Genomic DNA, 15,624 nt, shown 5'->3' on the forward strand with positions numbered 1-15,624 from the left:
ATGTATGTGCCCAAATGCCTTACATAAAAATAATCCATTATTTTTTTTTTAACATTTTCCCCTCTTCAAAGCAAAATTCAAATTCTTGAGTGTACCACATTTGTTAAGGACAAACAGGTTAGAAAAGATGTTATTTCTCCCAAAGTTTAATCCCAAACTCCCAGCAGATCGATCTGTAAAAATTCACCAAGATGAATGATGGGTGCCTGTCTGATTTGCTTGTGTTTATAAACATTACAAATTTGGGGAATATAGTGTTTTTGAGCCACTTACCATCCTTCTGGTAATTCATTTCCTTCACCTCCTTCAAGCAAATAAATTAATCTGTGCTCATTGTCTCAGGGGAGGATGAAACAAAAGCAATGTGGTCCTCCAGTCCAGTCTTAGAATGAAGAGGACTCAGGGCCCATACAAAACGTCCAAAAGAACTGTTAATCATTTGACACTCATTTATTGCCTGCCTTCTCTGGGCTAGGTGCAGAGCTAGAAAGCGGTGGTCCAGCAATGAACAAGACAGGTCTTGGAGCTTAGATTCTAGTAGTAAAAGCAGGATTTTCCATCCCACCCTCAAGAATAGAACTTACCTTGGACTGAAAGGAGAGGAAAGAAAAAAAGGATTGCTGAGGAAGTGCAAAGCAGGGTCCCTGAGAGGGGAGCCCCAGGTCCTGCTTCTGAGTCAGAGACCCTAGAAAGCAGCAAAACGGGAGGTAAGTTGGGGGAACTATTTAGGAGAACTGTGCCCTACTTCCTGGATTGTAACCTCAGGAAAGGGACAAGACCCAAATAGGTTATGGCTGCACAGTGTGTCCGGGCAGATGGAGCCACAATCTACCTGATATTTCCATGCCACTGGCACACAGAAGCATCAGAGTGACTCTTAAGCCCTCAAGCGTGGAAAGAAATATGGGAGAGAGCAGCTGGACGCTGCTGGGACAAAGCAAATTTAAAATAAGAGGCTTGATTCTCCCTGTTGGAAACAAGGGAAGAGATTTTTCTCTCTTCCTAAATTTTCTTTGAGCATTTACTTCATCTTTTATAAAAAAAAAAAAAATGTTATTGTGTATATTTAAGGTTTACAACATAATGTTATGGGATACATAGGAAAATGGTTACTCTGGTGAGGCAAATTAACATATCTATCATCTCACAGTTACCTTATTGTGTGTGATGACAGCAGCTAAAGTCTACTTACACAACACATACCCCAGTTAGCATACAATTTGATTAGCTGCAGTCCTGGTTAGCAGGTTAGATCTCTAGACTTGTTCATCCTACACATCTCCTCCTTTGTATACATTGACTTCCACCTCCCCATTTCCTAACCCATCCCCATCCCCACTCCTGGTAACCACTGTTTTATTCTCTACATGTTTGACTTTTTTTCTTGGATTCCACATATAAATGAGAGCATGTAATATTTTTCTTTCTGTGTCTGTCTTACTTCACTTAGCAGAATGTCCTCCAGGTCCATTTATGTTGTGACAAATGGCAAGATCTCCTTTTTAGGGTGGAATAATAGTCTATTGTACACACACACATACACACACACACACACACACACCAGTTTATCCATTCATTCATTGACACTTAGGTAGTTTCCATATCTTGGATATTGTGAATAATGCTACAATGAACATAAAAATGCAGATATCTTTACAAGGTAGTGATTGCATCTCCTTTGGGTGGATACCCAGAAGGGGAATTGCTGGGTCATAGGGAAATTATTTTTCTTTTCTTTTCTTTTCTTTTCTTTTTTTTTTTTGAGATGGAGTCTCACACTCTGTTGCCCAGGCTAGAGTGCAGTGGCGCGATCTCGGCTCACTGCAACCCCAGACTCCCGAGTTCAAATGATTCTCCTGCTTCAGCCTCCCAAGTAGCTGGGACTACAGGTGCCCACCACCACATCCGGCTAATTTTTATATTTTTAGCAGATACGGGGTTTCGCCATGTTGGCCAGGCTGGTCTCGAACTCCTGATCTCAAGTGATCCACCTGCCTCGCGACCTCCCAAAGTACTAGGATTATAGTCATAAGCCACCACACCCGGCCTGGAAGTTCTGTTTTTGACTTCTTTAGAAACCTCCATGCACTTTTTCCTAAAAGCTGCACCAATCTCCATTCCCACCAACAATGTACTGTTTCTTTTCTCCACACCCTTGCCAACATTTGTCACTCTCATATTTTTGATAACACCCATCCAAACAGTTGTAAGGTGATATCTCATAGCAGTTTTAATTTGCATTTCCCTGATGGTTAGTGATGTTAAACACCTCTTCATGGATCTGTTGCCCATTTTTATGTCTTCTTTGGAGAAATATCTGTTTAGATCCTTTGCTCATTTTTTAACTGGGTTATTTGTTTTTCTGCTATTGAGTTGTAAGAGTTTTTTATAAATTTTGGATATTAACCCCTTACTACATATGCGATTTGCAAATATCTATTCCCAGTCTGTACATTGCCTTTTCATTGTGTTAATTGCTTCCTCTGCTGTCCAGAAACTTTTTAGTTTGATGTAGTCCCACTTACTTAGTTTTGCTTTTGTAGCCTGGGCTTTTGGTGTAATATCCAAAACATCATTACCAAGGCCAATGTCAAGGAGCTTTACCCTCTCTTATCCTCTAGGAATTTAATGCCTTCAGGTCTTACATTTAGATCTTTTATCCATTTTGAGTTGATTTTCTAATATGGTGTAAGATAAGGGTCCAATTTCATTTTCTTGCCTATGGAAATCCAGTTTTCCCAGCATCATTTATTGAAGAGACTATTTTTCCCCATTCTGTCCTCTTGGGGCCCTTGCCAAAATTTAGTTAATTAAATTAGGTTTAGATTTATTTCTGGGCTCTCTACTCTGTTTAACTGGTCTATAGTTCTGTTTTTATGCCAGTACCATACTGTTTTGATTACTTTAGCTTCCAAATATAATTTAAAATCAGGGAGCATTTATTTGTAATTATAACTTTTGAAAACTTGTATGTACTTTTTCCTCTCTTTGAAATTTATGTAAATCCTTTTGAAGCCTAGATAGGCCTTTCATTAGCTTTATGATCCAGGGATGTCTTCTCAAGCACTTGGGAACCATCTCTTTGAAATGTAAACATCAAAAGAGATGACACCCCTATATCCCACTTTCTGTGGGAGGGTAGGAGCCTACCTTCTGTGGGTACCTTACTCAAAGTTGCAAAACTACTTCCTGTCATAAAGACATAAAAAGTTTTGGTTTTCCTCTGGAAAAAGCCAAGTAGCTGACACAGATGATCACTCCAAATTACCAGGTAACATTAGGATGAACTGTGTGTAACTATGGTACTGTCAAGTCCTCTTACTCTAACTTAACTGTTGTTTGTCTTGAAAACATGTATGTAGGTTGGGCACGGTGGCTCATGCCTGTAATCCAGCACTTTGGGAGGCCGAGGTGGGCGGATTGCCTGAGGTCAGGACGGCCTGGCCAACATGGTGAAATCCTTTCTCTACTAAAAATTAACCGGGCACTGTGGCGTGCACCTGTAATCCCAGCTACTTGGGCGGCTGAGGCAGGAGACTTGGTTGAGCCTGGGAGCCGGAGGTTGCAGTGAGCTGAGATCGTACCATTGCACTCCAGCCTGGGTGACAAAAAAAAAAAAAAAAAAAGTATGTAATAGGTTGTGTCTGCTGCTTGGCTGTATAAAAGGTGAGATTTCCTTCCATCTTGCAATTTCCTAGATTACCTGTGATGCACATCACATTCTACTTTAATGCTTATTCAATAATAGAAGTATTTTCTTTCTCTACTACCTTTGTGGAGAGGATTTCTGGGTTGAGGGAAGATTTTTGTTTTTAATTATATGTCTCCAACCAACGATAATGAGACAGATGGGAAGAATAATGACTGTCTTAGTGAACACAGCTTGGACAGATGACACCAAGGACAATATGTACCCCCTTGCCAGGTCACAACTATATAAGCACCCCTAAAACTTAGATGCAATGCTTTGGAGAAAAGGTGAGAGACTGAGATGATGAGATTTAATACACATCCTCCATAGAATAGGAGCTCAAAATAAAGATTAACATGAAAAAAGAAAAATAAAGCAATAAAGTCTGCCTGAGCCTATGCGCCCAGAGTTGTGCTAGCTGCAGCATGAACTACTTGCCAATATTTAACTGCAGGAATCTTAACTTCAGATGCTTGTATCAACAACCCATTTCTTCTGGCTGAAGAACGAGAGATAAATGAGTGGAAGAAAACTTACATTTATCAGACTGGCTCTCAAACTTTGCTACATATTAGACACCTGGGAAGTTTTCAAAAATTCTGATGCCCGGGCTCCCTCCTGAGCTTATTAAATCAGAATCTCTAGGAGGAGGACACAGTCATCACCAATTTTTAAAGTTCCAGAAGTTATTTCAGTGTGCAGATACACAGACACATGAATGTCCCTAGAGCCAGGGTCCCCAAATACAATATTTTGGCATTTGTGAGATGTGTTATAACAAACTTTCTCTTTTTAATAAAGTCAACATTTTTAAATTATTTACTTTTCTAATAACTATAATGGATATATGACAATCTCCATCATAATCTCAGTCCATGCACCGAGAATTGCAGGGACCCCACAATTTTATATATGCCACAGACTTTAATGAGGTATTCCTACTGTTTCATTTAAATAAAGGGTAGTATTTTTGAAGAGTAAAGTGATGATATTTTTTCCTTGAAAAATAAAATTTGAGATCTAAAATAGTTGACTGCATTACTCACATGCTTGTAAAATACCTTTCTAAATCCTACCTCCTCTGTCTGTCTCAATAAATAAATAATTATTTATTATTATGTCTCGAATTATGGAGACAGGGTCCCATTCTGTTGCCTAGGTTGGAGTGCAGTGGTGTGATCTGGCTTACTGCAGCCTCGATCTTCCCAGGCTCAAGCGATCCTCCCACCTCAGCCTCCCAAGTAGGTGGGACTACAGGCTTGCACCACTACTCCTGGCTAATTTTTTAATTTTTTGCAGAATCTGGGTCTCGCTATGTTGCCCAGGCTGGTCTTGAACTCCTGGGCTCAAGCCATCCTCCCGCCTCAGCCTCCCAAAGTGCTGGGATTAGAGGAGTGAGCCCACGTGCCCAGCTATTGAGCACTTTAAATGTGGCTGTTCCAAGCTGAGATGTGATGTAAGCATAAAATACACTTGGATTTCCAAGACAGTATCAAGAATAATGTAAAAGATCTCATTAACATTTTATACGGGTTGCTGCATTTTGGATACATCAGGTTAAATAAAATATAATAGTAAAATTAATTTCACTTCTTTTTGTTTCAATCTTTTGATACGGCTATTAGAAAGTTTAGAAGTGGCCGGGCGCGGTGGCTCAAGCCTGTAATCCCAGCACTTTGGGAGGCCGAGACGGGCGGATCACGAGGTCAGGAGATCGAGGCCATCCTGGCTAACACGGTGAAACTCCATCTCTACTAAAAAAACACAAAAAACTAGCGGGGCGAGGTGGTAGGCGCCTGTAGTCCCAGCTACTTGGGAGGCTGAGGCAGGAGAATGGCATAAACCCAGGAGGCGGAGCTTGCAGTGAGCTGAGATCTGGCCACTGCACTCCAGCCTGGGCGACAGAGTGAGACTCCGTCTCAAAAAAAAAAAAAGAAAGTTTAGAAGCACATCTGTGGTTTGCATTTGTGGTTTGTGTTATATTTCCAATGGGCAGTGCTACTTTATTTAGGGTGGATAAGAAATGCTGGGAGACCTATTTAAGATGCAGATTGCCAGGACTGACCCTCCAGGGAATCTAGTTCAGCATTCTGTGTTTCAGGCAGATATGAGCAGGAGCTACCTAAAGTAGCAGGGAGCATTTAATTCATTGCTGTCTGAATTTAATTTAGGAATTTAATTCATTGCTTTCTTCTCTCTCCTCCACTCCCAAGCCTAATTCTCTTCATATTTCTCAGTCCCAATTACCAAGAAAGAGAATCAGTTTGGCCTAGATAATCATCAATGACCCTCTTTAGTCAGAGCTTTCTGTCTTAGCCTACCCCATAGGTCTCGGACCAATCTATAGATAATCAAGTTGTGACTGGCGGGGAAGGGGCAGGAGGTAGGGAGGGGTGGGTCAGGAGTGACCTGGAACCTCTCCTCTCACCGGGGGCTGTGGGTAGGACAGCTTTGTTTGGAGAGGACTGTGAGAATGCCCAGCATAAACTGGCCTGGCCATATGTGAGTTAATTCAGAAATTAAAAGAGTAGGACATGCATGCCAAGGCCCTGCGAGGCCTTGAACCAAGGTCTGATTATCCCCTGAACTGTGCTCCAGATACAATTCAGCCAAAGCCACTCCACAAATAACAATAATGATAGATTCACTCTCACAACATATTTCCATCACATCTACAACAAGTGGCAAAATTAAACCAGGAATTTAGGAGGGGAGAGAGAGAACACAGTGGCAGATATGCAGGGGTAATACATGGAACACAGGCAAGTCATCAAAGAGCCAGTCCCAGTGATGTCATACATCACTGAGCAACCTTGGGCAAGATGCCTCAACCTCTCTGGCCTCAGTCTTTTCATCTTTACAGGTTACAAAATGTCAGGGATTGCAAGGATTGGATGGAATGATACGCCAAATACACCCTCCGAAGGGCTCAAGTGATTACAGAGATTGGATGGAATGTTACATTGACTACACCCTCCAAAGGGCTCAAGGGTTCTTTTGGTGAATACACCAAAAGGTCTATTTCTTCATCCTTGTTAAAACTTTGGAAATGTTAACTCACAACTCTCATAGTCTACCAGCACTTATCTGTAGCTACAGCTTCACCTCAATACATCAAACTCCATCAGGCCGGCAGCCCTCTATGAGCTCCACAGTATGCATTTGAGAGAAATACAGTCAGTCAGTTCTAAGCTAATGACAATTGTCAATTTAATCTGATGGTAGCTTTTTACAATAACTGTCACAATAGTTAAGATTTACAACATACTCCAATGACCTGCCATAGCATTTCTGTTTAAAAGATTCAAGCAGTGAGAAAAACTGTAAAAGAAAATTTTAACTATCATGTCTTGGGCCCAGACTTATTTCCATGCAACATTTTGAGAAAACTAAATATCATTTTCCTTTTTTTTTTTTTTTTGAGACGGAGTCTCACTGTGTCATCCAGGCTCAAGTGCAGTGGCTCAATCTCGGCTCACTGCAGCCTCCACCTCCTGGGTTCAAGCAACTTCCCTGCCTCAGCCTCCCGAGGAGCTGGGATTACAGGTGCCCACCACCACGCCCAGCTAATGTTTGTATGTTCAGTAGAGATGGGGTTTCACCATGTTGGCCAGGCTGGTTTCGAACTCCCGACCTCAAGAGATCCACCCACCTCAGCCTCCTAAAGTGCTGGGATTACAAGCGTGAGCCACCATGCCCGGCAATTTTCTTTAAGTTATGCCCCATTTCCTTTTCACAACAATGAACTCCCCCCCTCCCCTCAAAGTGCTCAATTTGTACAGGGAACCAGTACAGGTTTTTGAAATTTTCCTTTCCTTCATGAAGAATCTGACATTTCTACTATATCAATAACAATAGGAGCAAAGAGTTTACCCTGTATTTGCATAATTAGTTAGAAAGACGAGAATTTCCGTGGCCTCTGAAAAAGGAGCTCTGCATCTTTAAGACTCTGCGAGGCTCCCTGCCCTCCGCGCAGACCGAGCAGACTCTGCCGCAGCGACTCATCCTATCGATAAGGTTCAGTTAGCCAAGGTGGAGGATGGGAAAAGAATGGAACTGTCCCAGCTACTCAATGAGATCAGGGCAAACTATGAAAAGATCCTCACCAGAAATCAGATAGAGACGGTGCTCTCAACAAGGATCCAGGTAATGATTTCATACAGACAGGCACCTTCCAGAATAAGGAGACAGTCCATGTCTACCCAATTCCTGTCCCGGCCTCTCTGAGGTACAGTATTTCCTTTTCGATGCAGCATCTATTGGGGAAGGAATTTAGCTTCTACTGCAATGTGACTGGGACTACAGGGGGAAATACTGTAATTATATTGTTAAATTGTCGTTAAATAAGCATTGATTGATGCACTTGATTTTTATATAAATTGTGAGGTTCCTATCATTAACATGGGGTCAACATACAATAAAATGGTGCACTCTAACCTCTTACAGACAATCTTCAGGAAGGAAGCATTCCAAATACCCTTCAAAGATATTATGGAGTTATTTACAGAGATAATTTAAATAATATCTTTAAAATGTAAAACCTTTAAGTAAGATTTATTAGCATGTACACTTTCTAGAGATAAATATTTCTAAAAGGTTTCTATCATCTTTTTAACGAGTTCCGTTTTATACCAGATTGTTATAAATAGAAATCAGCTGAGTGTGTGAACATGGCATTCAGAAACAATGATATAAATTATGACCACTGAAATTCCCCAAACTGGTAACGATTCTCCACTAAGATTTTTGCTTCTGTACTATAAGATGAGAAACGTTTCTTTCCATTACAAAGCTTGTAATATTTAAGTATTTAAAAAAGAGAAAGAGAGCCAACTTAGATAAGGACTAAATCCTAATTTCATAGATTTAGTTTTAAACTAACAATCACTTTCAGCAATTAATTAAGGTCTCAAGTCTTTAAACAAATTTACAAACAAATATTTTACAAACAAAGATTAAGAAATTTAGGGGATTTTTTAGTTTACCTATCATATACGGGTTCAAGGTATCTTCCAAGCCCTGAAATACAGCAAAAAGTTTACTTAAGAATATCACCCAAAAGAAAAAAGAAAAAAATTGGTAGAAAAATCTCAGGGCTTTATTCCATTAGCAACTCATTTTTAGTTCCATTGTAAATTTCACCTCTGGGTAACATTTTCAGTCTTCATAAAGAATGATCAACATCTTAGATTAAGCAAAGTCACTGGTACATGTAAGCATTGGGATAGTTCATTCACCTTTACAAACAGAAGAAAAAAATAGATGACAACTTCTAAAAACTGTAAACAAAACACTTACCTTTGCAGTAGTAGAAATATGAGTTTAGTTTACAAGTCACGGGGCCAAAATGAGTAAATTCAAATGAAAAGACTACAGTAAAATTTTGTTTAAAGTGTCTTTTAACTTGAAACTACTTTAGAGGATTTTCTTCCAAATAACTCAGAAAGTCAGCTGAATTAAATTTAAGACAGCCTGATTATTTAGTTATTTTTTTAAAATTTCTAAATAAGCTATTTTAGTTACAGATTGTTGTATAACACCCCCAAAACTCAGCTGGGACGTCAATCGTCTTGGGGTCTGACTGGGTTCATTCATGTGTCTGGCACTTTGGCAGGGCATTGCCAAAAGGCTGGTTCTGCTGGGACTTCCTCTCTCACTCCATGTAGCCTCAGGGTCTCTCTCCATCTGGCCTTTCTACAAGATCTCCCCAACAGGGTATCCAGACTTCTTACTGGCCCAGGGCTCCCAAAAGCACAGAAGTGGAAGTTATCAGGCTTCCTAAGACTTAGGCCTAGAAGTGGCACAGCATTCCTTCTGCCTCATTCTACTGGTTAAAGCAAGACCCAGGTCAGCCCAGAGTCAATGGAGAAGGGATCACCCTAGAACTCATCTTGGGAGAGAGTTCCTTAGGGGCCATCTTGGGACGGTAGTTACCAAACAAGCTTAGCTGCCAGTTCCATATTTGAAAGCCACAAGACCAGCAGACACCAGCATTTTTCGGTTTTCTTTTTTCCGAAATTCTTTACTTTATCTTCTGTAGTTGCTCGGTAGGTGTTGCTTGCTGCATGACTTTGCCAAGTTAACACTAAGAACAGATTTTCAACAAGCCAAAAGAAATGTACGAATTTTGTTCTCAAATACCTTGCCCTAAACTTTATTCATAAACTTTCATTTACTTCGTTTCCTTTAAAAAATCTATTGTAGAATAAAATTAAATTTTTTAAAGTTAAAATTTATTTTCATAAGAATATTAAAAGTTATAAATTTTGCTTCAAAATACTATAATCAATTCTATACATTGTTCTCACTGTTCCTGGGGCCAAATGTTAAAAATTATATCAACAGATACTTTCTTTTAATTTCAGCATCAACATAAAAACATTTAAAGCTAAATATAAAAATTCTACTTCTTTTTTTAATATGAGAATATTTAGAAAATAATCCTTAGAGAAGTCCTTTTTATTATTTATTCGTTTTATTACCCAGATACCCAAAATTAATATGCCTTTTAAAAAAATCATCCTGAAAAAGGTAAATCAACAGATTTTCTTAATATGGAAGTCTATTTGTGAGCTTTATTGCCTATAGTAACTTAATTCTCTAAATTACCAGTAATGTACTTCCTAGCAGAATTTACTCCTGTCCCTATACCTGGTCCCAGGATTGATTAGTTTTGGGGGGTACAACTGTTTATCTGCTTCTGCAAAGCAGCCTACAAGAAAATGTGGGGGAAAATAGCAAATTTTCAATCCTTCCTCCTAATGATCCATAAATAATGAAAAGTTAAGAATCAGAGATCACAAATCTTGGTCCTACAAACTGTTTTCATTCATATAAATGTATTTTTCCTTATTTCATAGATTGTCATAATTGGAAGAGAGTTGTTGAAATCAGTTTACATAGAAGAAAACGGGCTAAGAATGCAATGGACTTGCTCACATATTTAATTAGTTAACTAGGTACTAGAACACACATTATAATCTAACAAGTTAAGGAAAAATGTTTTGATTCCTATACAATTTTTCTGTAATTGCTCTTACACATCTCATTTTCAGAAGCACTCCTTGTTTTTTGTTTGTTATTGTTGCTGTTGGCTTTTTTGTAGCTAGAAGAAGACATAAGCAAAAAAATGGACAAAGATGAAGAGGCTTTGAAGGCAGCTCAAGCAGAACTCAAGGAGGCCCGACGCCAGTGGCACCACCTGCAAGTGGAAATTGAATCTCTCCATGCTGTGGTGAGAATGATCTCAAAAGTAATTGACCCATCGAGTCCTCAGATGTGATTTGATTAAGAGAGGGGAAGGATGAATGTCCGTTTATTTACCATGAGAAACTGGAAATCAAGGCCACTGAATTCTATCCCTGATCCTAGTTTAATTACTCACCCCTCCCCCCACTGTGGCAGTGGCTGTTATCAACTCACTCAAGGTTTAGTTCAGACCTGTAAAAATGAAGAAATCCTTTCTTATTACCTTGGGATTCTCTAGTTGCTGAAGTTGGGGAATAGAGCATTTGTTATTATCCAAAGTCTTAACAGTGGGGATTCTTTTATCCATGCCATTGAGACATCTAATAAAAAATATTTAGGCCGACACTGTGGCTCACACCTGTAATCCCAGCAATTTGGGAGGCTGAAGTGGGCTGACTGCCTGAGCTCAGGAGTTTGAGACCAGCCTCAGCAACATGGTGAAACCCTGTCTCTATTAAATACAAAATATTGGCTGAGCATGGTGGCACACACCTGTAGTCCCAGCAACTTAGGAGGCTGAGGCACAAGAATTGCTTGAACCTGGGAGGCAGAGGTTGCAGTGAGCCGAGATCATGCCACTGCACTCCAGCCTGGGCGACAGAGTGAGACTCTGTCTCCAAAAAAGAAAAAGAAAATATGTTTCGAGCAGGGTGCTGTTGCTCATGCCTGTGATCCTAGCACTTTGGGAGGCCGAGGCAGGTGGATCACTTTAGGCCAGGAGTTTGAACCAGCCTAGGCAACATGGCGAAACCATCTCTTATACTAAAAATGCAAAAAATCAGCTGGGTGTGGTGGCACACGCTTGTAATCCCAGCTACTCCGGAGGCTGAGGCATGAGAATCACTTGAACCCAGGAGGCAGAGGCTGCAGTAAACTGAGATCACACCACTGCACTCCAGCCTGAGAGACATAGTGAGACTGTCTCAAACAAACAAACAAACAAAAAGTATTCAAGCATGTTCCTAAATGCCTTTTTATGAGCAGTCTGCTCTGGCTTTGATATTCAATATACTATATTTTCTTTATTTTGTTTTACAAAGCAAAGCCTACCTCTGAAGTATACTTTCCATAATTTAAAAATCAGATAATTCAGAGTGATAATAAGTTAATCACTGCAGAGGATTTTTATTTTTATTTTTTTTTTGCAGTAAGAATTATCACAGGATGTCTTTGAAATATAGTAAGATCTCTAGTTAGGTACATAAAATATAATTTTTAAAAAATTAGGGGTCACACACAAAGCTGTAAGGAAACACACCTCTTACATAGGTATAATACAATTATTGCAATCTTTTTAAAGAAAAAAATGGAACATAAAAGAATGAAGACAGCCAGGCACAGTGGCTCAAGCCTGTCATCCCAGCAGTTTGGGAGGCCAAGGTGGGCGGATCACGAGGTCAGGAGTTCGAGACCAGCCTGGCCAACATGGTGAAACCCTGTCTCTACTAAAGATACAAAAAATTAGCCGGGCGTGGTGGCACACACCTGTAATCCTAGCTACTCGAGAGGCTGAGGCAGGAGAATCACTTGAACCCAGGAGGTGGAGGTTGCAGTGAACCGAGATCATGCCATTGCACTCCACTGGGCAACAGGGCGAGACTCCGTCTCAAAAAAAAGGACGAAGGTATTGCAAATCAGATTTCAGAAACACATTCTGTGTTACTGATTCACTGATGAAAATCTATATAAAACAGGAAAGGGGCCTTGAAAACTCCCTACATGCCAGCGAGCAGCATTACCAGATGCAGCTGCAAGACCTAGAGGCTGTGATTGAAGGACTAGAAAAAGAGCTACAGGAAGTAAGGCGCGGCATCGAAAAGCAGCTTCAAGAGCATGAGATGCTTCTCAACACGAAGATGAGGCTGGAACAAGAAATAGCAACTTATCGCCGCCTCCTAGAAAAAGAAGAAATCAGGTACCTAAATCCATTTAGTTAACGACAAGGGACCAGAAATACAGAGCCACTTATGCCATTGTTGATGTAGTCAGAGAAATTAAATCCAAAAAACCCATCATCATCATGGTGTATTCACTGAGTTTATACAATAAGGTATGCACTGCAAATAATATATGAAAGAACCATTTCTAGACTTCCAAAATTAGGAACCAAATAGCCAACGTCAGCTAGAACAAAATGTAAACAATTCTAGATTACTACAAAAATGATCTTGTAGTCTTGGCCGGCTGCAGTGGCTCACTCCTGTAATCCCAGCGCTTTGGGAGGCTGAGGCAGGAGGATTACTACAGTTCAGGAGTTCTAGACCAGCTTGAGCAATATAGTGAGACCTCACCTCTACAAAATTTTAAAATTTGCTGAGCATGGTGGCACACACCTGTAGTCCCAGCTACTTGGGAGGCTAAGGTGGGAGGATTGCTTAAGCCCAGGAGTTTGGGATTATAATGAGCTAATCATGAAAAAGACCTTTCCTCAGCTGGGTGTGGTGGCTCACACCTGTAATCTCAGCACTTTGGGAGGCCAAGGTGGGAGGATCACCTGAGGTCAGGAGTTCAAGATCAGCCTGGCCAACATGGCGAAACCCTGTCTCTACTAAAATAATAACAATAATAATAATACAAAAACTAGCCGGGCATGGTGGTGCATGCCTGTAATCCCAGCTACTCAGGAGGCTGAGACAGGAGAATCACTTGAATCCAGGAGAGGCAGGTTGCAGTGAGCCGAGACCGCGCCACTGCACTCCAGCCCAGGCGACAGAGTGAGACTCCATCTCAAAAAAAAAAAAAGAAAGAGAGAGAGAGAGACCTTTCCTTTCTCACTTCCTTGCCATTCATCTCTTCTAGAATTAGTCTGTGCCTTCTAAGGATCACCCACAATGAAAGCCTGGAAAATTCACCATCACCACAATCCCCCTGACCAAGGGCTCACCCTATACCACACATCAAACCCCAAAACAATAATAATTACTATAATGTAATTATATTACAACCATGGAAAGCAATATTATTTTGAGTCATGATTTAAAAGACTACCAGATATCCTGATAAGAAAAGATATCAAGAGGAATTCTTATTAATTCATACATCATAATCTGTAATGACTTATAAGGTCATATTGCTTTGAGCATGACATAACCTCCAATTCTCCATGAAGAAATCTTTATTCTTGCTTGTTTCCAAATTGTAAGTCCTTTATAAAACTAGATGAAAACTAGGTGAAACAACTTTAGCCTATAATAAATCTTGATATTTATTAAATCTTTGAAAAAACATAAACTGAATTAAAAATATACCACTTACTAGCTGAGTGACCTTGGGCAAGTTACTTAACCTCTGTGTGCCTCAGTTTTCTCATCTGTAAAATGGGAATACTACTACTACCTACCTCATAGGATTGCTGTGAGGATTAAATGAGTTAATGTTTGTAAAGTGGTTAAAACAATACCTAGCACATTGTAAGTGCTATGTAAATGTGTGTGTATATATATCATGTATATACATATATGTATATGTATATATGTAACTATGTAGTTAAATGGTTATAAATTTTAATTCCTAATCGTTCCAGATCCTATATACATGTAACTATAAAATTGTTAAATAAAATGAATGGTTGTGAATTTTATTTAATTCCTAATCATTCAAGATATTGATCAAATAGTCTTCAATATTTCTGTAGTAAAACTTTAAAAAAATTAGGCTACACTTAAGATATACAAGAAAATTTCATAAAAATACAATGACCACCTCTGTACCCACTTTCCCCAGTTTAAAAAGTAAAATAGTTCAAAAAATAAAAATAAAAGAATAAAATGTTTCCAATGTTGTTGAACTTCCCTGGACACCTAAGCCACATCCCCCAATCTCATGCTCCTCCCTCTACCTGACCTGGCTTCTGAATTTGATGCTTATTAGTCTCATACATTTATTTATAGTAATATGTATGTATTTCTACAAAGTGTGAAATTGTTTTGCATATTATTCTAAACTTTATAAAACTATAAAACTTTTCTCACTCAATATTATTCTTAGGCGATCCATCCGTAAACATACAGTGTAGCCTTGGTTCATTTCTTTTCAGTTAAATAGTGTTTCTATTGCATGAATATACGATTTATCCATTCTTCTGTTTGTTTTAATTATTTGCTAATACAATATTGCTCTTAAAATATAATTATTTCCGATTTCAGATATTATGGTTGTATCCAAGGTGAGAAAAAAGACAAAAAGCCTACCACAAGTAAAGTTGGTTTTGTTTTACCATCAGGTGAGTTTCTGACATAAACAAACTCATTTGAAAAGTGAAGTACTATTTACAGGGATTATTTTATATGGAAATTAAACACTCTAAAGTAGCAAAAAAAAAGCAAGCAATATTTGAATTAAAAGTTTGAATATAATTTGTAAACAGTAATTCAATATTGTAATTTAATATATCATAAATAATATTTTCACAGCCATTATAAATGAAATATCTTTTACTACAAAAGTCCCACAAAAGTATGAGAATGAAAATGTAGAAACAGTGACCAAACAGGCAATCTTAAATGGGAGTATCGTTAAGGAGAGCACTGAAGCTCATGGCACTATCCAGTAAGTAAAGAAACTTTGACTAAGAAATAATAATAAATATATGTAAAGAAATTAACTTTGAGTAATCCCAGTAATTACTCTTCTTTGTTTAAATGTTTCCAAACATAGTTTTAGTATACTGTGATTTTTTTTTTTTT

The 15,624-nt window shown here is 39.0% G+C and overlaps 1 protein-coding gene across 1 annotated transcript in view; it reads left to right on the forward strand.

The window, feature by feature from the left end:
• The first annotated feature begins 7,667 nt into the window (after nt 1-7,667).
• Nucleotides 7,668-15,624, forward strand: part of KRT222 (keratin 222, type II) — a 17,677-nt gene continuing 9,720 nt past the window's right edge. The window contains exons 1-5 of the mRNA XM_011929950.1: nt 7,668-7,837; nt 10,797-10,925; nt 12,634-12,854; nt 15,085-15,161; nt 15,352-15,487. Of these exons, the coding sequence (XP_011785340.1) occupies nt 7,742-7,837; nt 10,797-10,925; nt 12,634-12,854; nt 15,085-15,161; nt 15,352-15,487 (659 nt within the window). The 5' untranslated portion in view covers nt 7,668-7,741. The remainder of the gene's footprint in view (nt 7,838-10,796; nt 10,926-12,633; nt 12,855-15,084; nt 15,162-15,351; nt 15,488-15,624) is intronic.

Source organism: Colobus angolensis, unplaced genomic scaffold (genome assembly GCF_000951035.1).
Source record: "Colobus angolensis palliatus isolate OR3802 unplaced genomic scaffold, Cang.pa_1.0 Scaffold83, whole genome shotgun sequence".
Classification (NCBI taxonomy): domain Eukaryota; kingdom Metazoa; phylum Chordata; class Mammalia; order Primates; family Cercopithecidae; genus Colobus; species Colobus angolensis.